The sequence below is a fragment of the Schistocerca gregaria genome, chromosome 1 (assembly GCF_023897955.1).
Source record: "Schistocerca gregaria isolate iqSchGreg1 chromosome 1, iqSchGreg1.2, whole genome shotgun sequence".
Taxonomy (NCBI): domain Eukaryota; kingdom Metazoa; phylum Arthropoda; class Insecta; order Orthoptera; family Acrididae; genus Schistocerca; species Schistocerca gregaria.
Genome location: NC_064920.1, coordinates 572,835,520 through 572,853,825, shown reverse-complemented (window position 1 = coordinate 572,853,825; position 18,306 = coordinate 572,835,520). Strand labels below are relative to the sequence as shown.

General features: G+C 42.6%; 1 protein-coding gene across 1 annotated transcript in view; it reads right to left on the bottom strand.

Annotated features, from left to right (window-relative positions):
* Positions 1-7,522, bottom strand: part of LOC126361248 (protein sneaky) — a 260,828-nt gene extending 253,306 nt beyond the window's left edge. Inside the window, exon 1 of the mRNA XM_050007779.1 lies at positions 7,373-7,522. Within this exon, the coding sequence (XP_049863736.1) occupies positions 7,373-7,522 (150 nt within the window). The remainder of the gene's footprint in view (positions 1-7,372) is intronic.
* Between the last annotated feature and the right edge of the window lie 10,784 nt (positions 7,523-18,306).

Sequence of the window (18,306 nt, the reverse complement as noted above, 5' to 3'; positions counted from 1 at the left end):
CTAGGTGACGCTGTTATCGCCTGGCCGGGTTTATATGACAGTAGGTCGGCGGTCATAATGTTCTGGCTGAACGGAGTATCTTTCAAACGGCAGTCTCTTATGTTCACGTCTGGTCGTCCCGGCGGTCGTAGGAAAAGAGCGTTTTGACGTTATTGTTTGGGAAAAAACGAACAGTTTTCCCCAGTTCTCCCTAGTAGGACAATGACAGTATAGTGGCTCCAGAGGGCTCCTCAGTAAATATGAAGCATCGAAACTCTTGGTGAAAAGGCTATCCTGCTAGGGTGGTAATTAAGGAAGTGATTACATCACTGGTCCCAGTTCATCAGAGGTGAAACTACTCAAACTTCGCGTAATATTGCACGCTCCAGTACTTAATTTCAGTGCTGAATAGCCAGGGAAGTCTCTCTCAAATCTCAGGGAATTTTAGCAAAACATGGTGAGATATCACCTATGGACGTGTCTCAAACTCTAATCTTGTGTTTCTTCCTTTCATGTGATGGTGACTGTAGAAAGGCAAGCAAAATATACAAAGCACTTTAAGCATCTGCGAAGATTTTATTGCTCAGTATATGTTGGGATCTTAGTGCTACGTTTGTATATGTATGGATGTTCCAGCACTTTATTCTTAGGAATAAATACGTGTTTATAGCATTTTAGTGTTATTTCTAGCACACAAAGTGACTGGCGTTGTGGACAACTGTGTGAAAAGCTGAACGGGCAACAATTTTTCTTAATTCTTTCTGTGTATCCTATAAGAAGCATCGAGAAGCATTCATAAAAACAAGCGTACAATTGCGTCTGCTAATGGAGAAGTAAATTACCACCCTCACGACATTAACAGTTCATGATTTTTTTACCGAAACACTCTTAATTAAAATTCTTTTAACCACAGGAAGTCTCTGATTGCATATATGTGTGTAACGGAGGTAAAAATAACGCGTCGATTCCCTGCGTATTTCAGAAGAGCGCGCTGTGCCTCTGTCGTGAACGGAACAGCACGACTTGTGTATTCTGTTCACTATGGCAGCGAACATCCAAGGATCATTTCAGGCTTACACCATTCGCGTATTGTAACTTATTCAAGAACAGCGTGTGGAATATGAGACCAACTAAATGATTTGACGGGAGAGTTTCTAGGATACACAACACAGCATGTCATTCTCAACTGAGAGGAGTCTTTAGAGGCAAATAGTAGTCTTCAAAGGCAAAACTACTTTGGGCGTGCCCAAAGGGAATGTTTTAGAACCATTACTTCCCATATTATATATGAATGACCTAGTAGATAATGTCGGATATTCCATGACGCATTTATCAGATGATAAAAATGTATACAGAAAAGTCGCAACGCAAGAAAATTGTACGAAATGCAAAACTTGCAGAGGATCGACGCTTAGTGCAGGGAGTGGCAGTTGATTCACAGCATAAACATATAGCTTGTAAATAGACAGTATGATGCATTACTGTGAGATCACAAGATTGTAAAACAATCACTGGAAGCAGTTACTTCCATATAATATCTAGGAGTATCCGTATGAAGCGATTCGAAGTGGAACAACCACATAAAATTATTCGTGGTAAGCAGATGCCAAACTGAGTTTTATTGGAAGAATACTCAGGAAATATAGGCCATCAACAAAGAAAGTAGATTACAAAACATTCATTTGGCCAGTAACAGAATATTGCTCGTCAGTCTGCGATCCGTACCAGATAAGATTTCCAGAGGAAATAGAGAAAATCCAAAGAAGAGCAGCATCTTGCGTTACAGGTGCATTTGGTAAGCGCGGTACTATCACGGAGCTTCTTAGCTAACTTCAATGGTAGGCGGTACAAGACAGGCGTTATGCATCGTGATGATGTTTACTGTTAGAGTTACCCAATACATTGCTTCCTCCTACGTATATCTAGCGAAAAGACCTTCAAGATAACATCAGAGACATACGAACCCACGCGGAAGCGTACGAGCAATCGTAGACCCCGCGAAGCACACGCATACGACTGGAACACACTAGTAAAAAGGAGGAAGTGGCACTGGTACGTAAGTACCCTTCGCCACACGCCGTAAGATGTAAATGACGTAGATGTAGAACGGTTTCCAAAACAGGAAGTTGCCAGCCGAATTAGCGTACACTAAAGGGACGTAATTTCAACATTTCACGCCATCCTCCGTCATGTTTTCGGAAGTCAAAACAAGGAAGCATCGTCCGTAATAGTACGTAAGGAAATTACGAAATCTTGGGAAAAATAATAAGTTCACATATTCACGTAAAATTAAACACGTGAAAGTTCTTTCTATGCTGGAGTATAACACAAATCTAGAAAACCACTAACAGGTAATATTTTTAAATAGTACTCAACCGAAATAACATACTCATAGTTTTATTGCTTTTGTGCGTGCACTTAATCTCTGTGAAATTGTTAGGCATTATTTCGGAAAGAAATTCGGCACTAGCTTATCTTACAATTTCGCACACGTACCATTTCGCTTTTCAAACAACCACAGAATGAGTTCTGAAAATATGGCGCTTCAAAGCACAGCGTGGCACCAAGAGGTGCGCTAAATAGCTTACCACAGATTCTCTATGTATACTCTATCTCTGATTTAACCGCTATTGTGGAGCACGAAAAAGTGAACATCTTCCTCGTAGTTACCGCCACCAACATACAATCCTGGAAATTGAAATAAGAACACCGTGAATTCATTGTCCCAGGAAGGGGAAACTTTATTAACACATTCCTGGGGTCAGATACATCACATGATCACACTGACAGAACCACAGGCACATAGACACAGGCAACAGAGCATGCACAATGTCGGCACTAGTACAGTGTATATCCACCTTTCGCAGCAATGCAGGCTGCTATTCTCCCATGGAGACGATCGTAGAGATGCTGGATGTAGTCCTGTGGAACGGCTTGCCATGCCATTTCCACCTGGCGCCTCAGTTGGACCAGCGTTCGTGCTGGACGTGCAGACCGCGTGAGACGACGCTTCATCCAGTCCCAAACATGCTCAATGGGGGACAGATCCGGAGATCTTGCTGGCCAGGGTAGTTGACTTACACCTTCTAGAGCACGTTGGGTGGCACGGGATACATGCGGACGTGCATTGTCCTGTTGGATCAGCAAGTTCCCTTGCCGGTCTAGGAATGGTAGAACGATGGGTTCGATGACGGTTTGGATGTACCGTGCACTATTCAGTGTCCCCTCGACGATCACCAGAGGTGTACGGCCAGTGTAGGAGATCGCTCCCCACACCATGATGCCGGGTGTTGGCCCTGTGTGCCTCGGTCGTATGCAGTCCTGATTGTGGCGCTCACCTGCACGGCGCCAAACACGCATACGACCATCATTGGCACCAAGGCAGAAGCGACTCTCATCGCTGAAGACGACACGTCTCCATTCGTCCCTCCATTCACGCCTGTCGCGACACCACTGGAGGCGGGCTGCACGATGTTGGGGCGTGAGCGGAAGACGGCCTAACGGTGTGCGGAACCGTAGCCCAGCTTCATGGAGACAGTTGCGAATGGTCCTCCCGATACCCCAGGAGAAACAGTGTCCCTAATTTGCTGGGAAGTGGCGGTGCGGTCCCGTACGGCACTGCGTAGGATCCTACGGTCTTGGCGGTCATCCGTGCGTCGCTGCGGTCCGGTCCCAGGTCGACGGGCACGTGCACTTTCCGCCGACCACTGGCGACAACATCGATGTACTGTGGAGACCTCACGCCCCACGTGTTGAGCAATTCGGCGGTGCGTCCACCCGGCCTCCCGCATGCCCACTATACGCCCTCGCTCAAAGTCCGTCAACTGCACATACGGTTCACGTCCACGCTGTCGCGGAATGCTACCAGTGTTAAAGACTGCGATGGAGCTCCGTATGCCACGGCAAACTGGCTGACACTGACGGCGGCGGTGCACAAATGCTGCGCAGCTAGCGCCATTCGACGGCCAACACCGCGGTTCCTGGTGTGTCCGCTGTGCCGTGCGTGTGATCATTGCTTGTACAGCCCTCTCGCAGTGTCCGGAGCAAATATGGTGGGTCTGACACACCGGTGTCAATGTGTTCTTTTTTCCATTTCCAGGAGTGTATTATGGCACGTAGGTACCCTGAAGAAGAGTCAACGGAACTGCGTGCTGTCATTACCACCAGCAGTACAAATTTCCACAATACACGAGAATATCGTTTATCGGGACTAGGTGGGACCGATCACCGAAAATACGAAAGTACCATCATCATCATTATCGTCATCATCAGTTTTTTTCTGTTTTAGCAGATCCTTTGCGTTTGCATTTCCAGATCCACTGCTTCTTCTGAATGTTACTGTATGTGCAGCTGTCCATCACATGATCCACGCTCTGAAATCTCTACTTCCCTTACCTCCTCTTTCCTTCAACATCCCTTCTAAGACTGGTGTTATAAGCCCCTCCTTCTCTCTTAATATATGCCTAGTGCAATTATCTTCTCTTCTTTTTATTACATCCAATATTTATCTATGCCCTCCCAATCGTTTCGATACCTCTTCATTTTTCACTCTATCCGTCCTACTTATTCTTTTCATACTCCGCCATGTCGCATTTCAAAAGCCTCCAGTCTTAATCTTTCTTTTAAGTATCCACATTTCAGGATCATATTAAATTCAGAAAACTCTGATATGTAATAAACTATAAAAATCTTTAATTCATGCACTAACAGAAAACACCTTTTAGCCACTTAAGGTCTGTAGTTACTGTATTCAACTTACGATTGTTTACTAAAATAGTAAGTTTCTTTTGTTTCAAATTTGTGTGGCGTTTGAGGGCAGCATGATCGCGTAGACATTTCACTAACATCAGTTTGGCCGAAGTTGCTTCCAGCCAACGTTCTAGATAAATCATGACTTTATCCAGTTGGGCGATGCCCACGCATGAGGCATTATTTCTTCCCCTCAATCGCCACTTTCGTTGTCCGCTTCATCATCATTGTCTTTCTTTTTGCTAACATTTCAAGAATTTCAGAGGTGTTGAAAACTTCAGAATCTTCAGTGGTGGAATCACAAATAGGAGGTCATACTGGTTTCCATGAGTTCAGAATCGATAGTTCAGTAACTTGATCCCAAGAGGATGCAACCATAAAAATCACATGTTTGATATTTACTGAACCAAACGAGCAATGATTCATGCAGTATTTCACTTCTTGCTTCTTTATTGTACTGCAGTTCTGCAAACTGTTTTTAGTCATCATTTTGACGCGGAAGCCTTCAATTTCTTTACAGTTCTTTTTCCTGTCTGATGCAATTTATGTCTCTATCTCGTATTCTGCAGCTACGTTCTTCAGCCGTTCTCCTTTGTCTGTACCGTTTAGCACTTTCCACTTTTATCTACGCAGCTACTTTCTTTCGCTTCAAAGCCATTTCGCGTACGAATACTCAAAACACCGGAACAGAAGATCCTTACCGGTACAGCTTCTTAACTCTGTAAGGAACAGATCCACACTGACCTTAGTAACGGTAGCTGGAAGCATGGGACCGGCCATATCGACGCTGCCTGCAGTGCCACTATAACAACTGTACATATATTGTACCGTAGGAACAGTAAGTCGCGCATTTTCGCGTAAAAAAAAGTAACCCCGGTAAATCGGAAATGCGGATTAATGAGGGCCAGATAAACAAGCTCCTTGAGTAGGGTGGTACGCGAAGGAACTGAGCAAGGGAACCTCCAGAGCCGGCCTGAGTGACCGAGCGGTTCTAGGCGCTACAGTCTGGAACCGCGCGACCGGCACAGTCACAGGTTCGAATCCTGCCTCGGGCATGGATGTGTGTGATGTCCTTAGGTTAGTTAGGTTTAATTAGTTCTAAGTTCTAGGGAACTGTTCACCTCAGAAGTTAAGTCCCATAGTGCTCGGAGCCATTTGAACCATTTGAACCCCTAGATCAGGCTCTATTCAGTGGCATTTGTCTGACGCCTGGTGATCATTGTAAGGTAGTGCGGAGGCGGCCAGAGTAGCAATGAAGGCCTCGGCATACAGTTCCAAGGTTCCAACAAGGAGTTGGGTCAATCATGTTTTGAGTTGGTACCATGTACATACATCAAGCAACTCACTTTCGAGAATAATTTAAGGAGTGCGAAATATCGCTGCAGAATTCTCCAGTCTACTGTCCAACACTACTGTCAACATTTCGACAGTGGGATTGTTTCTCAAAAAGATAATTCACTAGTTCATCGCACCCACTCGTTAAGACTTCCTTCCAGGAGATAGAAATCAACCGAATGGATTGACCTGCGATACTGGCTGGCACGAAATTGATACAAGATGAATGGGACCAGATGAAATACGCAATGCGTCATTGCAGATCTCTGAATCCCCCCCTCCCCCACATCGATACACACAGTAGGTGACATTGAGAGGGCCGCCGTCGAAAAGTGGGAAAGGTGTGAACAGCAAGGTCTTGCTAATGGGCAGTGGACAGTGTGCCAAGGAAGATCCAAGCATGCAATAATGCAGAGGGTGAAGCAGCACGATATTGAATGCTACCCACAGTAGATTTTGATTTCGTGGGTGTGCAAATTCGAACAAATTACATTTACTTAGGTTATTGTTGTGCTTCCATTTCGCCTTAAGACTGCTTTTCACTTTCATGCGATTTGTACATTCTTTCCTTTCTCCCTTCGAATTTAAACCCACACACATTAGCATATGTGCAGGTGGTGCAAAATGTTTTTTGAGCATGTTGTTTTTGCATACTTCAGTTTTATCGTAATTAGCATAGGAGTAAACTGATCAGTGGGATATACAGGTTGTTTCAAAGCCTTTGCATGAAAGGTCTGAGGATAATAGATTACGCCACGAGGAACAACTGTTGTTATAGACAAAATGTTTGCTGATGCTTTCCCGCGACACTAAGCGTCCTTTAATATTCACCAGCCTTGGACGATGAGAGATTTCACCTAGCTACCAGGATCTACTAACTAGGTGCGCTGCATGCTGCCTACCCTAGGAAACTGAGATAGTGATTTTCAACTAGAAAACATTAAGAATGAGTGTCTCTAAGTGGAGAAACGCATTTTGGAACTGAACCAGGGGTTTTAATAGTAGTTGACTATAGGCAACATGCATTGCATACTCACATTAGAGTGCCAACGCAGTGCCCCTCTCAGGGGCATAACTAACAAAAAATGATGCCTAGCTTCGCCACAAAGCATCAGTAAACATTATGTCTCTAAAATACTTGTTTCACATGACGCGATCTATCACCCCTACTAATTTGATGCAAAGACTTTAAAACACGCCATTTACTGTAAATTACAGTTCTCTAATGCACGTGTTGTCATAACGTCACTTTCTTTGTGAAATACTTGTGCGGTGGGTGTAGCGGCTGCTACTGTAAAGGAGGCATTACCTGCCTGGAGACAGCTGCGGCGACACCCATCATCACACTAGCAGCAGTCGCGCCTGCAACTCCTCCACCGCCGCCCAAGTCGCTCACCGTCAGGTACCACAGACCTGTGGCAAAACGCAACCCATTCGGCAGAAAACTCATCACTACCATATCTGCCAAGCCGGAATGGTTACTGAACAGAAATATCGAAATATATTGAATTCTGAAAAGTTTTCTCTACAGTAGAAAGTTCGCTATAACAAAATTCTTGACAGACGTCTTTGCAGAGGTGATGTACAAGTTTTTATTAGTTTCAGTATATTTATGGGGTGCACTGATGTTATACTCCCTGCGTCAGAAAAGTTCCAGGAGACTTTTTTTTTAAGAAAATAAAACGTTACACTTACCATGTAAGCATCCTAGCTCCTATCAAAGTAGTCCCGTTTGCTATCTACGCACAGTTGCTAACGTTTCTAGAGGTCTTAGAAGCAAGCAGGAAAATTTTCGACTGAGATTTTGTAAGGTCATTTCTCACAGCCCGCTGGATGTCCATGATATCTTGATGAAGCTTTCCTTTCAGTCGCCTTTACATTCGCGGAAACAAGAAAAAATTGCAAGGCGAGAGGTCGGGCCAATATGGCGGATCTGGGATGGCAAAGACGGAATGCCTGGTCACATACTCGCTAACAGATAAAGCAGTACGAGGTCGTCATTCAGTAAGAACCAGTCCTGAGAATTCCACAAATCAGGGTGGTTATGGTGAATAGATTGGCGCAAGCATTTCAAGACTTCGATGTAAAGATGTTGGTTCATTGTTTGACCTGGACAAACATACTCACGGTGTAAAAACCCTTTACTATTAAAGAATGCGACCAACATTGTCTTTGTTCTCAAGGTTGTCGTTTTTCAAGACTGGTGATCCAGGATTCCGCCGTTCATCACTTTGACACTTCGTGTGAGGGTCATACCGGTAGGACCAACTTTCTTTCCCAGCAATAATCTCTGACAGTAATATGGGATCACGTCTGACTCTTTCAGTAGGTTAGCTGAAATTCTTCGTCTTTCCTTTTTCTGTTCGTCTGTTAGTGTGTGAGGGATAGGTTTTGCATTAAGTTTCCGTTTCCCTTGGTCTTCGTGTAAAATCTTGTGATACCCACCACAATTTAAAGTAAATTCTTTTGATATCACACACACAATTACATGACTGTCTTCTTTCAATGACTGCTTTAGCCGCTCGACGTATGCATCAGTATATGCTGTAAATGGAGGACCAGCTCTGAGATCGTCTTGCACTCGATCTCTGCCCTCACGAAACCTTTTTTTCCACTCGAAAACATGACTTTTTGAAAGTGTCTGGCCTAAATATGCTTGCTTAATCATTGTCCACGTTTCACTAGGGCTTTTCCCGAGCTTAACGCAGAAATTAATGTTCACTCTTTGCTCACAATCAGCATCCATTGTTCCACCGTCACTAATGTGCTAAGAAGCCAAACAGTGTGTTGCTAAGCATAGCCCTGTCACCTAGTGAGTTGCGCGGAAACATGGCCAAGGTCATTTCAAGGACACACACATACCAGATAACATTAAAACAACATTTATCCTTTTTAATATTGCAATGCAGAAATAAAAAAAACTGGTAATGAAATTTTTCTGACAAAGAGAGTATGTTTGGGAATTATGGATATGTGTAGCTACAGTCTCAGTTCTTGGATTTTTCTATTAGCAATTGTGCGAGATATTAGACATCTTTCTTCAGTGTCTGACAGCTCGCATTTTGTACTAGTTGTTTACATCCTCTCGACAGCTAAAAAAGAAATCCTTCTGCACGGCGGCTACCTTTTAAAAGTGCTGGAAAACATAAGACCCTTCTATAAGCAAATGCACTGCTGGCCACTAAAATTCAGTCAACAGGAAGGACAGTAAATTAATGGTTAAATTTGTAAGTGATATGCAGACAGGGGAGGATACAAAGAGGTTGCGAAATTTCGTACACAGAGCTGACATCTCTTCAACAAACAACGGCTCTAACCCGGATTGGCTTCTAGTCTAATTCAGCTTGCGTGACAGATACGTATATATTATTCGATCCTGCTTCAGTTGTATACCAGAGTTCATCAGCTGTAAGAGATGGCGAGACGTGGTGTGCCAGTCTCTCACTGGCTCATGATCACATGTTTTCAGTGAATGAGACATGTGGAGAATGCACTGGTAAAGCCAAGAGCCAAACCCCATCTGAATCGAGGAAGGTCAGGACAACACGGACTGCATGCGGTGTGGAGTTATCTTGCTGGAAGATGAACGTCATAGAGATCTCGAAGATAGTGCACAGCCAACAGCCATAACACGTCCGAAATGTAACCGTGCTGTCCAAATTATCGACTAGGGGAAGCAGAAGTAACCGTATTGCGTTCCCAATGAATCCCATTTCATCACACCAGGTGCTTGGCTCGCATGATGTTGACTAATGCCATCCGTCAACGTTTGCTCTTCTCAGACTTCACTCACGGATACGCTAATTGTGATGACGTACACATGACTGGGACTCTTCTGAAAAGATGACTGATTTTGAAAGTGTTCTTGTGAAGACAGGTGGCTGTATTTTTTATGATCTTGTACCCTAGTACGTGAATGGATTAGACCTCTTTGACAACCGGAATTTATGTTGCTAGAAGGTGACATCATTTGCTTCTCGATGGCCAGTCTCTTCTTTGGCAACCAGTGTTTATGTTACTAGTAGATGACATGACTTGCTTCTAAATGGCTAAGCTCATTACATTGTACTGGTGGCAGTTATAGCATGTGCAGACTGGTTTTTGTGACACTGTCCTACATTTCTGAACATGCTAAATGAGGTAATATGCGTCAATTATTTTGCATTTTCTCCGATCACTAATATTAGCGTAACATGCATAGAGTAGATTATTCATATTGTGATTCATTATGTAAGCACTATATTCTTGATTAGGTAATATTTGTCGTAGGAGCTGTCTGACAATTGCCACACATGTGTTCAACAAACAGTCAGACAGGAATATGAAATGCATCACATGTTCATTCCTTAAGAAAATTTAGCCAACATAGAGAAACAGTAATTTGTTTCCATGGTTGTGTCAAGGTGATGGTTAACGAAAATGCTGTTTAAGAGAGGCATGGATTTTCATGCAAATTTTATTTCATTAATGGTTGCTATTTTCTTAGTTAAAATATAAGCATAATTTTGGTTTTGATTCATTTTATCTCGAACTTCAATATTTCCTTTTGGCAAATAAAAAAATTCTTAGCAGAACTATCTTTACACTCACTGCACAGTCAGGGCATTTGTTTCATTAGCATGCAAAACCCAATTGTACGTTAGCGTGACTTATTTAATAGTCATTGCATAGCAGAGCTCTACACAAGCAGCTCCACAGCAACCTAATTTATTTCAGGTATTGTTTCAGAGCAGAGCAGATTTCTGATCGCTCAGTTAATCTCTGATTTCTGTGCCATGCCTAATAGTTCATTGGTGAGTTTATGGAGCACTGAGCACTATAGGACTTAACTTCTGAGGCCATCAGTCCCATAGAACTACTTAAACCTAACTAACCTAAGGACAACACACACACCCATGCCCGAGGCAGGATTCGAACCTGCGACCGTAGCGGTCGCGCAGTTCCAGACTGTAGCGCCCAGAACGCAAGTTATTGAGTAATGTATTTACCAGTAATAACTTCTTATGAGTGATCGGTAACTATTAAAGCCAAGAAAGATTGTTAATAATCGTTTTCAGTTTAAAATGCCAGTAGTTAATGACATCCATCTTATGGGCGGGTTCAAATTTTCTTAACGTTTAGCTTGGCCAAGTGCTTAGTTAATTTTTTCTGATATTTCAGTTATACTTCGTTTGTGAACTGAACTTGTTACAGTGCGGACATCAACGTTTCAAAAACTTCCTGGCCGCGGTGGTCTCGCGGTTCTAGGCGCTCAGTCCGGAACCGCGCGACTGCTACGGTCGCAGGTTCGAATCCTGCCTCGGGCATGGTGTGTGTGATGTCGTTAGGTTAGTTAGGTTTAAGTAGTTCTAAGTTCTAGGGGACTGGTGACCATAGATGTTGGGTCCCATAGCGCTCAGAGCCATTTGAACCAGATTAAAACTGTGTGCCGGACCGAGACTTGACCTTTGCATCAACGTTTCATTTCCGCGATAGTATTGTTTTATTTGCCCATAATCGTCAGCTACATTGTCTCACAGAGGAATGTTAGGGTAATGATAATATCTTCCCTCCGTATGATAGACAGATATTACTTGAAACGAGTACGTTTTTGTGTTATACTCCTTACTTTTCATATATCTCGTTGTTTATATACAGCTACCAGCTGAGAGATAGTTCATGTGTCACAATGAAGCAAAAGAATAGTGCAGCTGTCCTCGAGATTCCAAACTTAACCAATGACCTCTGGAAAACAATATCAAATATTTTGGGTGAAGAACAAAGAGATGATGATCCAACAAAACTGAAAGTTGCCAAAAGCTGGAAAGGAGAAGGAACTGTGGTTATTGTCCCTACACACTCAACAGAATGACAGTAAACAAGAGTGTGACATTTGATAAATGCAATTACTTACAGTGCTCCACGAAAATAGGTGTAATGTGCGCAGCAAATATGTAATTTTTTCCTTGTGTGGCTCTATATCAAGGTATCTGAGAAAACACATGTCAACTTTAGAAACTACACTGACGGAAAATAATCGCAACATTGAAAACTAATTATTGCAGCGTAATGCAATTTTGGGAATACATTTGTCTAGGTAACAATTTTAAGTGATTAACATTGCAAGATTAGAGGCTAATGTAAGTGCGAGATAAACCATTACAAATGTTAAATGCTCGTACTTTAATGATCGGTGTAACCGATATAATGTTGAATGCAAGATTGCAAACGTGCATGCATTGTGTTGTGCAGGACCTGGGAGTCAGTTTGTGGGACGGAGTTCCATCCCTGTTACACATGGTCAGTCAATACAGGTAATACAGGGACAGTTATGCTGGTTGTGGTTGACACTGGATTTGTCGTCCGATAATGCCCAATATGTGCTAAATTTGAGACAGATTTGGTGATCGGCGAGGCAAAGGTAACACGACGGTATTCTATATAGCGTGTTAGGCTACAACAGCGGTATGTGCCCGAGCGTTATCCATTTACAAAACACCCCGCGGAAGGCTGTTAATGAACGGCAGCACAACAGGTCGACTCAGCAGATTTACGTACAGTTTTGCTGTAATCAAGACAGGTACTGCTGCTATCATACGATATCGTACCCCTGACCATAACTCCAGGTGTAGGACCAGTGCGTCCAGCATGCAGACAGGTTGGTTGAAGGCCCAATTGGCCTCCTTCTACCCAACACACGGTCATCACTGGCAGTGAGGCAGAACCACCTTTCATCAGAAAACACAGTAGACCTCCACTATTTTCTCCGATGAGCTCTTACTTGACACCACTGACGTCGCAAACGGTGGCGGTTAGGTCAGAGTGTCTGGCTCGGAGTTATCCTGAAGTAATCGATGTGTAACAGTTCGTTGTGTCACTGTGACACCAAATGCTGCTCAGATTGGTGCTATAGAAGAAGTACGATGCGCCACAGTTATATGCCGAAAAAACTGGTCTTTCTCTCTGTTGTGCCAATTGGCCGTCCAGAGCCCGGTCTTCTTCAGACAATACATTCTCGTAACCACCGCTGCCAGCAGTCATGTACTGAGCTACATTCCAGCCAAGTCTTTCTGCGATATCGTAGAAGGAACATCCAGTTTTTTATGGCCGTATTACAAGACCTGGTTGAAACTCAGTGAGGCGCTGATAATGGCGTCTTTGTCCCCTTAAAGGCATTCTTGACTAATATCAGCTCACAAGGCCTCCGGAGTTGGCAACATTCCATTGGAACTACTGACGGCCTTGGGAGAGCCAGTCCTGACAAAACTCTACCACCAGGTGAGCAAGATATATGAAACAGACGAAATATCCTCAGTCTTCAAGAAGAATATAATAATTCCAATCCCAAAGAAAGCAGGTATTTACAGATGTGAAAATTACCGAACAATCAGTTTAATAAGCCACAGCTGCAAAATACTAACACGAATTCTTTACAGACGAATGGAAAAACTAGTAGAAGCCGACCTCGGGGCAGATCAGTTTGGATTCAGTAGAAATACTGGAACACGTGAGGCAATACTGGCTGTACGACTTATCTTAGAAGAAAGATTAAGGAAAGGCAAACTTACGTTTCTAGCATTTGTAAACTTACAGAAAGCTTTTGACAATGTTGACTGGAATACTCTCTTTCAAATTCTAAAGGTGGCGGGGGTAAAATACAGGGAGAGAAAGGCTATTTACAATTTGTACAGAAACCAGATGGCAGTTATAAGAGTAGAGGGACATGAAAGGGAAGCAGTGGTTGGGAATGGAGTAAGAGATGGTTGTAGCCTCTGCCCGATATTATTCAATCTGTATATTGAGCAAGCAGTAAAGGAAACAAAAGAAAAATTCGGAGTAGGTATTAAAATCCATGGAGAAAAAATGAAAACTTCGAGGTTCGCCGATGACATTGTAATTCTGTCAGAGACAGCAAAGGACTTGGAAGAGCAGTTGAATGGATTGCACAGTGTCTTGAAAGGAGGATATAAGATGAACATCAAAAAAGGCAAAACGAGGATAATGGAATGAAGGCGAATTAAATCAGCTTAGCCATGTATGGAAGTGAAACATGGACGACAAATAGTTTGGACAGGAAGAGAATAGAAGCTTTCGAAATGTGGTGCTACAGAAGAATGCTGAAGATTAGATGGGTATATCACATAAATAATGAGGAAGTATTGAATAGGATTGGGGAGAAGAGAAGTTTGTGGCACAACTTGACCAGAAGAAGGGATCGGTTGGTAGGACATGTTCTGAGGCATCAAGGGATCACCAATTTAATATTGGAGGGCAGCGTGGAGGGTAAAAATCGTAGAGGGAGACCAAGAGATGAATACACTAAGCAGATTCAGAAGGATGTAGGTTGCAGTAGGTACTGGAAGATGAAGCAGCTTGCACAGCATAGAGTAGCATGGAGAGCTGCATCAAACCAGTCTCAGGACTGAAGACCACAATAACAACAACATCAGCTCACCACGTCCAGTCTGATAGGTAACTAAAGCTCCCGACCGTTACAGCGCGTATTTAAAGCAAACGTGATTTGCATCCTCATAGTGGCGCTACTAACGTCACTCTCATGCGACTGGCACGAAGTTTTAATGGACATCATCTTTCAGATGTAGAAACATACCTGTCATCTTTTGTTTATGTAGCACAGCTCTCTCGTGGTCTAAGGCGCTGCAGTCGTGGACTGTGCGGCTGGTCCCGGCGGAGGTTCGAGTCCTCCCTCTGGCATGGGTGTGTGTGTTTGTCCTTAGGATAATTTAGGTTAAGCAGTGTTTAAGCTTAGGGACTGATGACCTTAGAAGTTAAGTCCCATAAGATTTCACACACATCTGAACATCATCATCATCATCTTTCGTGGTGCTGTGATTTTTTTCCGCCAGTGTATTTCATTTGAAACACTAACATTTAATTTTGTGACTTTTGCGTTACAAATATCAACCCTTTTAAAGTATTACATGTGAAAAACTAATACTTAATTTTGTAATTTTTGTATACTGTATTGCAATATATGATGTAAATACGTGAAAAATATTGATATTAATATTTCATGAATATTTTAAATGGTTATTTATTTTCTAGATTCACTAAAGTTGATATAAAATGCAAAATTGTGTTGTCTTTGCAGGCAGAGGCTACAGTTAGTACCAGTTTTTCATATGTTACCAACTAAGGAGAAATAAAGTTTCAGGTAACGAGAAAATAGTTACCAAATTTGCAGTACTAGTTTCAATATGCGAATTTCACATGTAACAGCTAGAGAACAAAAATCAGTAAATTCGTATGAACAGATTACAGCTACTAAATTTTCATTCGTAGCGACTTAGTCACATTTAGAATGTTTAGTTCAAATGAACTTACTTTTAATTTGTAGGGCTTCATAGCCAGTTGACATCTCGAAATATTGCAAATTGTTGTTGTAGGTGGTTGTAACTTCTGACTGTCACTATGAGTTGATCTTGTAGGACTACGTCGGAAAGCGACTTGAATTCGTACGAATTTGGGGGATCAATCTGTAGCTCAACCTGAAACGTCTCCGCACTGTAATCACGAAATTACACTTCGCAAACTCGAGAACAGAGAATGATTTCCACCGCGGAGTAACCATTGTGCAACGTGTGATGGTAACGAAGCATACATAATACAATCGACATCGAGAGGTTATGAACATAAACTAGACACTGTATTCGTCCCTCCAATAACCGGGCCGTGGGGCAGTGATCGATAGTTTTCCAAACAAAATACTCTGTAATACGTTTATTCTTTTTGAAACACCTGGTTCTTCATGTCAGTTTGACGTCTGTTACATGCTGTCGTAATGCTGTTCGTGTGATGAATTAATAGGACAGTATGGTTATAATCTATTCTCTTTTGCTGATCTCTCTCTCTCTCTCTCTCTCTCTCTCTCTCTCTCTCTCTCTCTCTCTCTCTCTCTCTCTCTCTCTGTGTGTGTGTGTGTGTGTGTGTGTGTGTGTGTGTGTGTGTGTGTGTGTGTGTGTGTGTGTGTGTGTGTTTGTAGCCATGTAACAATTTTGAGCCTGAGGCAATCGGCCATAGTCGCAGACGCCTGGAACTGAATGTTTAATTACATGAGCTGTCGTGAAACTTTCTCCATTTCTAATGACTGGCAACACAAAGTACGCTCATGGCGACGGAGATCTCATGTCGGACCACGATGGAGAGTGACGGAGTCTTTTCTGACGACGTCAACAGAGACGAATGGTGGAATGCAACAACGTATACGGGCGAGGAGGATGACGTATCAGCATAGAACAGTGAACACAGCAGCACTTGCAACTCATCACGGTTGGAATCTTCTGTTGTTGACAGTTTTCTACGTCTTGGTATGGAACAATTATAGTCGAGGACTATGACAGTGTGGTTTAATTTTAATTAGCGGTGAAGAGGAAGATGGATAGCCCTATCATAATATCAATGGAGTAACTACAAACGCTGAAAATCCTTGCAGATAATGGAAGTAAAACGCCTTGGGAAATCGGAGAACTGAGAAAAGCCGCCAAGAACCTAAAGTAGGAAGTCATTGACTAGATGGAGGAGGTGTATATACCATATGCAGAAGCGTCAAATTGTTAATAGCACTTCAAAAAACTATGTAGCTCCTGCTGAGAGGGTACCTAAATAGAAATCCGAAAATAGAAACAACGATGTAACGATTACAAGAAGTATAGAAACGAGATATCTAACAGTATTTATCGAAGAACTTCGTAATTTCATTATCATATAAAGGGGGCAGGCAGGACAGTACAGATGTGGTAACAGACAACTTGAACTTATCTTGACAAGAATCTGGTCATATCACCAACCTGTATTGCCGTCCGTTGTTGTGCACAGTTGTTGTGTCTCAAAGATTACATGTTGTGAAACTAATTTAATTAATAATAAAAGTTAAACGAAGTGTGCTACTGAGATTAACGGGAGTCTAGTGTATGACATTGAATGGCGCATTGTTGGTATCCCTAGGAATGTGCCCATTAGTCTTAGAAATCAAGAAAAAATTGACTTCTGTTTTGGTTAAAGAAGGTCATTCAAACAGATGTACGGAGGATATTGATAACTTAAGCCAAAACGAAAACGTTAACACAAGGTCGCTTATTACAGCTGTAGCAAGATCAATAGAACACTTCAGACACGGAGAAAAGAACATTAATCTCACGCTAATATCAGGGAGAACTAAAAATGAGATTTCTTCACCCATCGAACAAGCTGATTACTTTACCTGACCCACAATAGTCCACATGCTGCGTATATGGTCAAAGCCAAGAAGACAGATCAATGATAGCTGCAATTACAGCAGTGTGGGTACTTCGGAGCAGTCGTTGTAGGATTCAGTACTCTACGAAGATGTAACTGGTAATGTTCGTCAGGCATTAAGGGCACTGGATCACAAAGCAACACTGAGGACGTGTCAACATGGCGCATCTTGGGCGGTCGTGGAGCCGCAGTATCCAGGACGGCCTAGGAGGACTTCAGGAAGCATTTACGTGCTACTATCCCGGCAAGACAACATTCCGTATAGGTGAGAGAAGGCGGCTGAGGTTGTCGACCACTGAGTGGAACAGTTTTCAAGACTGTCCATCGCGTTGGTGCAAGTAATTACGGTAATATGTGGATTCTAACAAGCTACGGTGAATAGTGGAATAGATTGTCATAATGGAAACGCTCCTGACGTGCTGCCCTATGCTCAAGGTATCCAGCAGACAATGGCTGTTGACCAGGATAGTTTGAAGGCGGAAACAGTGGCGGAAACAGTCTTCTATAGTAAGATGTACCGTGCAGAATGACTAGAACACAAATATAACACTTTTACTAATAGAATCTGTAGTCAAACAGTAATATTAGCAACTGGGTCACTGGTCAAGTGCTTAATAGAAGCTCTGTAGTGGTAGAAAGCAGTTCTTTTATATTTTCTTGTTTCTGTGTTGTAGTATTAGGTTTTTTATAGCATTGTTGTTTTTCTTCGTAATGTTTGTATCACTTTAGAATAATTGTTACATACACTTTTTATTACACACAAAAATATCCGTTGTATGGGCTGCGTCAGCGTTCCAGATAATTGCTTTAATCGTAAAGAATATATAAACTTTTCCGCCATGTTGAAACCTCATCCTCTCGTGGACAAACAAGCCGTACAGTCTTCAGCAACTGTGTCACCTGTCTCGAATGAACAACAGGTTACGCCCAATATCCAAAATGGGTGTTGGCAAGTAGTACCCTGTTAGTTACTCCTGAATACACTTAGCGAACGACTTGATAGAGGAT